This window comes from Arachis stenosperma, chromosome 5, assembly GCF_014773155.1.
Source record: "Arachis stenosperma cultivar V10309 chromosome 5, arast.V10309.gnm1.PFL2, whole genome shotgun sequence".
NCBI lineage: Eukaryota > Viridiplantae > Streptophyta > Magnoliopsida > Fabales > Fabaceae > Arachis > Arachis stenosperma.
In genome coordinates, this window is record NC_080381.1 from 118,312,017 (window position 1) to 118,321,509 (window position 9,493).

The 9,493-nt window shown below is 27.1% G+C and overlaps 1 protein-coding gene across 1 annotated transcript; it reads left to right on the forward strand.

The window, feature by feature from the left end:
* Positions 1–530: 530 nt before the first annotated feature.
* Positions 531–6,789, forward strand: LOC130982194 (polygalacturonase At1g48100-like). Its single transcript, XM_057906083.1, has 7 exons — positions 531–819; positions 2,242–2,373; positions 3,039–3,242; positions 4,254–4,295; positions 4,379–4,586; positions 5,270–5,460; positions 6,062–6,789. The coding sequence occupies exons 1-7, from the start codon at positions 589–591 to the stop codon at positions 6,458–6,460; spliced, it is 1,407 nt and encodes a 468-aa protein (XP_057762066.1). The 5' UTR covers positions 531–588; the 3' UTR covers positions 6,461–6,789.
* Positions 6,790–9,493: the final 2,704 nt, after the last annotated feature.

Below are 9,493 nucleotides of genomic sequence, written 5' to 3' on the forward strand. Positions count from 1 at the left end.
TTATTTACACTTTCATTCGTTAACCGTGGATCTAATTCTATCTAACGGAATTGTGCTAACAATACTGCTCAAAACTCTTCAAACATTGTAATTAAGTTGCCACAATTAATGTTAATTAATACTTAACACAATACGTAAACAAATATTATATAGTAATAAGAATTATAGTAACAAACTAAAGATTTATTAGCTAACATATTCAAATCTGATAGCATATGTTTTATTAAAATATATACATGCTAAAATTATTACTACTCCAAATTTTCAATTTTTTTTTAAATAAATGTAGAACAAAGATACTCTAAACTTAAAATTTTTAAATAAAGAAAGTGATAATCAATTATCACTAAACTCATCGACCAATAATCAGTATATAAAAAATAATAGAATATCTCTCATTAAGTTTATATCTTTAAACTACATGATTGATTGAATATTATTGTGCAGTTCATGTGTGCATAGTACCCTAACTTTGTGCCTATATATACAACAAGAACTTCCTTCTTGTTAGCAAGAATACAAGAGACACATACAAAAAAAACAAAAAAGCCTTGGTTATCACATCTCTTTTATTTTTTAAATAAAAAAATGAAGAGTATGAAAATATGCACCTTTACTACCTTGATGATTGTAATAGTGTTTTTTGTGTTGTGTTCAAGTTTTGAAAGTTGTAGTGCCATAAGAGGCTATAACCACCATTTTAGGAAACTAAAAGCTACATCATCATCAGCTGCCTCCCCCTCTTCTTCCAATGATAACAATACTTTCAATGTATTAGACTATGGTGCTAAAGGGGATGGTAAAGCAGATGACACAAAGGTGACTATATATTTCATTAATTTCATATTATTATTATTATTATTATTATTGTTGTTGTTGTTGTTATAAAAAAAATTAATTACCACATTAACCATTCATATAAAATATATTAAAATATAAATATATATTAAAAATAATTTAAATAATACATATATTTATATACAAATATCTAGTGACTGATTTAGTAATTAAATTTTTTATATATATGTAATATTATTATTATTATTATTATTATTATTATTATTATTATTATTATTATTATTATTATTATTTAGATAAACTAATCAATTTAGTCGTTTTGTTTTATATTTTATGTCTTATTTGAGTATGAGCTCTCGAATTTATTTAAATTATCTCACCTCTCTCTCTCTTATTATTTATTACATATAAGTAAAAAAACATGATAAAATAATAATAATAAAAACTAAAATTACATTCAATTTATGTTTTTATTTTTAATATTTTTTGTTTTTAAAATTTCATAAAATTAATAAAATTTTATTTTCTATTCTTATTTTATTTTTTTCTTTCTTCAAAAAATATAATTAAAATAAAAATACTAACCAAATACATACCTCTCCAATATTTTAGATACACTTCGTTTCTCGATTTTGTAATTAAGATTCACTGTTATTCGTAACCTTATACGAAATTAGCATTTTGATCTATAAAATTATATTTTCTTAATTTTTTTCATTTTTTTCATTTTAATCATAACGACAATAATTAAATAACAACCATAATAATAAGCTAAGTTAGCTAAACCCATAATCAGGGATGGAGTTAGATGAAATATTAGAATAGAATAAAAAATATTTACGTAATAAAATAAGATTAGAATAAAATTTTAAAAAAAGATTAAACTAAAATTTATATATAATTTACATGTAAAAAATTAAAATTAAGGGACTATTGCCCTCTTTGCCAATATGTGGCTCCCCCTTTGCCCATAACGACAATAATTAAATAACAACCATAATAATTCTATACTAATATCAACTATCAAATTAATTATTAATATAAAATACATATTAAAATATAAACCAATTTAAAAATAAAGTAAACAACATATATATTTTTATATATTATAATGATTGATTTTAGTAATTGATAACTGTATAAATAATATTTTTAATTAAATAATTATTAAGATTATAATTTAAGGACTAAAACATTCATTTTAAAATATGAAATTCTAAAATAAATTATATTGCTAAAAAAATGGAGGATAATAATAAAGCTATAATAATCTACACTATTATTTAGCCATGATAACTATATATACATTACATATGACTCTAATAAAGTGCCTTATTGTGAATTTTATACTGCTATGAAACAAAGTTACAGAAAGTAATTAAAGCTAGCTTCTTATTATGATACTTTTGCTATATTATTCTGTTAACCAGTCTAAAAAAACAGGCTTTTGAAGATGCATGGGCTGATACTTGCAAAACAGAGGGATCAACAATGATTGTTCCTTCTGGTTCTGAATTTTCGGTGAAACCAATCTCTTTCTCAGGCCCTAATTGTGAGCAAAACATTGTTTTTCAGGTGATGAATAATGAATTATATAATAATAATTTACATTTCTCTTGTCTATTTTCTCATTTTCTTATTACTATGTGTTAAATATAATAAGAAATCTGTGGAATAACGATCAATTTAGTGACCAAGTCACTAATGACAATCTTTTAACAGTTTAATTAATCATATGAACTAAAAACATTTGATTGCTAAGTCGATCGTTATATGTGTGTGTATGTGTACATGTTTTTGGATATATAAAAATTAATTAAATTAAAATTTGCAGCTTGATAGCATGCGTACGTGTTTTTTTTAGATTTAATTATTCTCGTTTAGTTTTTATAATTTTATTAAATTTTTATTAGATTTTTATAATTTTTTTAATTGAATTCTTATATTACTTTTAATTTTATAATTAGATATTTTTCATATTAAAAACATTAAAATTAATCGAATATGTTTTCGAAAAGACATGCCGTTAAAGATTTAATTAGATTTTTAATTATAACTTTACTTTACAAAAAAATATTCAGTTGATTATAATATTTTTTATATTAAAAAGAATTTAATTATAAAATTAAAAATAATATAAAAATTTAATTAAAAATTTAATAAAAATATAAAAACTAATAGAATAATTAATTTTTTAAATATATCAGTTATAACAAAATTAATTAAATTAAAATTTGCAGCTTGATGGCAAAATCATTGCGCCTATAGACTCTGAATCTTGGGGCTCTGGCACCTTGCAATGGATTGAGTTCACAAAGCTTAATAAGATTACAATAAAGGGTAAAGGTGTCATTGATGGTCAAGGCTCTGTTTGGTGGAATAATAATGACTCACCAACTTACAATCCCACAGAAGAAGAATCAACCACATCATCACAATATTCGGTAATTAAATATTTAGTAAATAATTATTGTTATTATTGTGTTAGGGTTGTTATTGTCTAGCTGAATTAAAATAAACAAACCCTCTTATATATTTCTAATTCTAGAAAATATTTGTCGTAATCTTTGTCAAGTATTATGACATTTAATTTATTAGATAGAATTAAAATGAAGTGATAGGACTTATTCATACATTAATCAATCATAAGAGTGCAAAAGTGTCACGTTCATTTGAGCAATCAACTTTAATTTTGGTAAAAAAATACAAAAATAAAAAATTCTTGCTACTTACCGTTTTTGTAATGTTCCATGCACATAAAGACACACGTGCGTACGTATTTAATTGAGCTCTACGAATTTTCACGAAACTCTTCCTCTTTGGTGCTTATCTTTCTTTAATTATTACCCACATGATTAGCACAATCTAAAAAATTAATCACCAAATATATATTAAAAATGTTATATAATATATACATTTACACATAAATATATAATAATTAATTTAGTAATTATTTTTATGTATATATAATATTTTTTAAAATTATTTAGTATTTTTTTGTTATAAAACTATTCAGTTTTTTTTCTTTTATTTATTTCATGTCTTTTTATTTTTATTTTTTGGGACTCATCAATAATCAAATTTTTAACCTTTTAGATATAAAATTCTAATATTGTGTCATAAAATTACTCATTTCTAAAATTAATAAGATAATATAAATGATTATCATCAATTATACTATATTAACAAGTTCATAGTGTGTGAAAATTTCTTACTCTTGAGCTAGTTTTCAAAATAAATAAAACCTATTTTAATATATATAATACATAAAAAAGGTATAGCATTAAGGGTTTAGAGTTATGTATATAACTTTATTATTATTTAAATTTAATAAAGATGTAAATCACGTTAGATATATTTTCAATTTGAAGTGATTTGTCTTAAGCAATTTTAAGGAGTTGTACATATGCTAAATTAACATAAATATTTGTTTCTATCCTGTTAATTAAACATAGGTTCAAGCAAGGAACGAAAACCTACCAAGTCAAAAACCAACAGTAAGTAGCTAGCTAGCTACATTTACATTGAAATTCTCCTTTAATTAAGAATTAGTTTTCAACTTTTCATGATTGATGATCAGGCACTTAGGTTTTACGGAAGTGATGGTGTAACAGTGGCAGGCATAACAATTCAGAATAGTCAACAAACGCATCTAAAGTTTGATTCATGCTCAAATGTTCAAGTTTTTGATATCAATGTTTCATCACCTGCTGATAGCCCTAACACTGATGGAATTCACTTGCAAAATTCCCAAACTGTCCTCATCTATAGTAGTACTCTTGCTTGTGGTAATTCTCAAATTCCAAAAATGTCTCACACACATATATATGATATATCCCATCATCTCTTTTATTATGAATATCATTGCATAACAAGTCAAAAGGCCAGGAGGAAATAGTGAAAGAATAAGAAAGAAGAAAAAAAATGCAAAACGTGTATGTGAAAAAAGAAACTTAATTAAAAATTTAATTAAAAGGAGATTTGTTTACCTAATATTACTAAAAAAATTTGTGGTTAAATGTTAAATAGAAGCACACTAATAAAAGAATAATATTATATGACTAGTAAATATTATTATTTTTTATCAACACTTGATTAATAATAATTTGCACTTATATTTATAAATATTTTACACAAAAAAATATAATTTACATATATATTTATTAGAATTTTATACAGATAAATTAATACAGTTTATATTTATATTTTTTAAAATTTATACATATAAATTAATAAAAATAATTTAATATGTTGGCTAAATGATAACAAAAAATATAAAAAATTGTTAACTCTCAATAAAATTTTTCGTAATAAAATTATGGTAAAAACTTATATGTAATTATTTTTTTGCAAAGTTGATAATTAAAAAATATTAGATGATGATTTTTAATTATTAATTTTATATAAAAATAATTAAATCCAAGATTTCTCCTTAAATAATATCTCATAAGGGTGCTTGTGTGGCATGCAGGAGATGATTGTGTGTCTATACAAAATGGATGCTCTAACATATTCATACACGACCTCAGTTGTGGACCAAGTCATGGTATCAGTATTGGAGGCCTTGGAAAAGATGGCACCAAGGCTTGTGTTTCAAACGTCACTGTTCGAGACACTTCTCTCCAAAATAGTCTCACTGCTGTCAGGATTAAGACATGGCAGGTAACAAATTCTCTATTTCATTCAAAGGGTAAATCTGTAAATATATTTTGTTTAGTTAAATTGGTCTTTATCATCACTTTCTCGTATTAAGGTTAATTTCATACCTATAGTTTGTAGGACTCAATAATTAAACATCAATTTCACTTTCTTGGAAAAATTTGGAAACTAAAGCCCACAAGAAAAATTTATTATCAAGGACCAAAATTACAAATTACTAATTTTATAGAAAAAAAGATTTATTTACCCTTTTAAGTTAATTCATGAGTAGTGCTAGGGGTCAGCAACTTTTGTGTTTTGTAATCTCAATTGGCCAACAATAGTATTTTTAATGGTGTGAGATTTAATCTAATAACGAGAGATCACTTACTTTTTTATGGTTAAGTGCTGACCAGAAAATAAAAAAATTGCTGATCTCTAAATTTTTTCATAATGTAATTAACGGTTTGAGATTTGTTTTCTAATTTTTTAAATTTTAAAAATAATTAATTGTAGTTAATAAAACATATGAAAATTTCTCAACCATATTCCAAGATACCTAACAATTTTTCATAAATCAACTAATTATTTTTTTTACTTGTATATATTTTGGATTTGATGACAGGGTGGATCTGGTTCAGTCCAAGATGTTATGTTCTCCAACATCCAAGTTTCAGATGTTGAGACTCCCATAATGATTGACCAATACTATTGTGATGGTGGCAAATGCAAGAATGACACGTCATCAGTGGCAGTATCAGCCATACACTATGTTAACATCAAAGGAACATACACAAAGGAGCCTCTTCACTTTGCATGCAGTGATAACATACCATGCACTGGCTTAACTCTTGATACTATTAACTTACAAGAATCAGCAACTCAAAATGCTAAGAGTGGTTCTCCTTTTTGTTGGCAAACTTATGGAGAATTGAAGACTAAAACTGTTCCTCCTGTTACTTGTCTTGATAGTGGCAACCCACCAAACAAGGGAATCAATTCCAACAGTAATTCTTGCTATTGAATAATTGAAAATATTGTTAGTTTGGACAAAATGGTATTTACACAATGTGTTGTTTATGTGTATTAATTTTTAATTTAACATTTTGTCCATATTAAAACAGTTATTTTAAAATAGAAATTGTATACAATTAGAATGGGATAATATAATTTGTTGTCCAAATTGTATAGTTCATATCCATGTTTTACATGTTGTGTTGTATAATGAACAATTTGTATTGATGGGGAGTGAGTATGTTATAGTAGTACATATATATGTCAAATTGTTTAAAACAGCCTATGTTTGAATGTTGTATCTAGACAAAAAATACAGAGACAAAAATGTAAAGATAAAGTGACAGAAATAGTTTCTAATATTTTTATGTTTTTGTATTATGTTTGGAAGTAGATAAAAATTTGTCAAATATCTTTATTTATTTTGTGTTTGAAAAGATAGATACCGTTTACTAAATACATAACAAAAGACATTATATATTCTTTTGGGTTTTTTTTTTTAAAACTGAAATATGTTTTCAATCGAATCCCATCTTGTAATAAAAAAAACTCTTTCATGTGTTCTTTTGATCTTTTTCAATCAAATCTCAGATAGTTCAACATTTATTTTCTTTACTTCACATTTATATTCTTTTTTCATCTTCCTTCCGTTAGAAATAAGAGGAGGAGGAGGAGGAATAAGGAATTACACTAGATTGGATGAGCTTCTCTTCTTCTTTGTTTGTTGCGCAGCTACAAAATGAAGGAGAAGATGAAGTTAGGGTCTTGATAAAGAAATGACAAGCTCTAGTATTTACAAAATATATTAGGGTTAAAGAAGAAAACAAATCATTAAAATGGTCTCCGAATCCTGTGTCCCTACAAGTTGTCTCAAGTGGAGGGTGATACAGAAATTTGAGTAAGAGACACGTATAAAGATGTGTATTTTGTTCCCGTCTCCTAAACCAAATATATTACAAAATGTGGTATTATCCTTTGTCTTTGTCTCTGTAGTTCATCTAAACACAACCTTATTGATGTTAGGCCATATATACATTTATATATCTACAAAAATACTATTTGTACACCAATTTTAGGCATACGGTAAAATACTATATACATACACGATGTTGCAGAAAATAACCAAAAATCCCTACGCGCTAAAACAAAGGAGCTCTATTCTCCGCGACCAACCCAGAATCTGCTCTGTATCACTGTTCCTCAAATTCTTCTTTTCTCCACACAGCGCTGTTCACTCTCTTGTTTTCAGCGTTGTCCATCTCCCCTTCTCATCACGGTTTTCTCTTCTCTCTTCTCCTCTTCTTAGTACCCTTCACTTTGCTCTTCTCCTCTTCTTAGCGCACTTCATTCTCCTCTTCTAATCGAAGGTAAATTTATTAGATCAATGAGTTATCAATGCATGTTGATTTATTTTGATTCTTCTCATCTTGGGATTTTAATCTGATTCTATTTTTATTAGCCAGAATTAAAAAATTTGTTATTTATTGAAGTAAAATTCATGATGAGTTTGAAAAACTAATCATTTATTAAAGTGATGAACAAACATTATTAGGTGATTATCAATTATTTATGTAATTTGTTTGATTTAGTATGCAGGAATATTAATTCAATAAACATGGCCCAAGAAATAAATCATCAAGTCCACACACATCTTGGTCCATTATAACTAAAATCCAATGAGAGAAAAAGAAAGATAGATAGCCCAAAATACACAATCAAAAATCAATGGGCCAATATCTCTACCACAAATATTTCTCATCCAAAACATAGGGGGCATTGGGTACAACAATTGAAATAAAAGAAGCCCAAAGAAAAGATCCAAGCCCATTCGGTGACAGCACTCAAAAATTTATTTCACTTTAACTTAGTCACTAATCGGGTAAACAAAGCGAAATTCAATTGAATTTTATTTTAATTTCACCAAACACACTTTCTTTCTTCTCTCCCCTCTTTCTTCCTTTCACATCAAAAGAGCAAAATTAAGAAAAAAAGAAGAAAAAAAAAGTGGCAATGTAAGACTCGAAACTTTTAAAGAATCTTATTATGAGCTGATTTTAAATTTATTTATTATTAGAGATTTTACTTTCAGAAATTATTTCATTGAGAATAATTAAATCAAGTTTTGATAATTAAAATGAAGATTTTACTTAATTTCATAATTATTGAGTTATTTTCTCTATTTAAATTATAACGTTAGTAGTTATGAAATAATAAGAATTTTATAAGATTTGGACTAAATAATTAATATTTTAAAATATTAATACTACTGTTTTGGAAAATAAAGAAATTAATTATATTATCTCTAATGATTAGATTTGAACATTTTATTGAAAATAATTTGTGAAATTGATGAACAAATAGAATTTTTATACATTATTATTGTTAGATTAAAATTTATTTCTAATTACTATATTATCCTTATTTTTATTTAAAATTACAAAACTACCCTTAAACCTAATTTTACCTAAACCCTAATTCCCAAATCCCAGAAACCCTAACCCTAATTTTCTTATCCCAGCCACCAAAACTCCTCCAATATAATACATGCTTGAAACAGGAGAGAGAGAGAGAGAGAGAGAGAGAGAGAGAGAGAGAGAGAGAGAGAGAGAGAGAGAGAGAGAGAGAGAGAGAGAGAGAGAGAGAGAGAGAGAGAGAGATGAACCAGGGGAGGGGGAATTGGAGAAGAGGGACGGTGCGGTGCCAGCGAGGAGTGTCGTCGCCGTTGCTGTCGCCAGGAGAGGAGAGTGATGCGGAGGAGGGAGAAGGGCTTGGCGTCGCCTGCTGGGTACTGCCGCTGTCCAGCTCAATGCCGCCATTGCATCTTGCTGGCGCTGTCATTCAGGCCCATCGCCGTCCAACCGTCGCACCACCACGTCACCATCATCGCCGAGTTGGAAGAGAAGAAACATTGCGGCTACTGAGTCCCGAGAAGGGAACGTTCACGCGAAGAGAGAGAGAGAGAGAGAGAGAGAGAGCCGCGAGGAGAGGGAGACCGTTGTGTCTTGTTGCGCGCGTCATCGTCCAAGGACCGCCGCTGACCTGT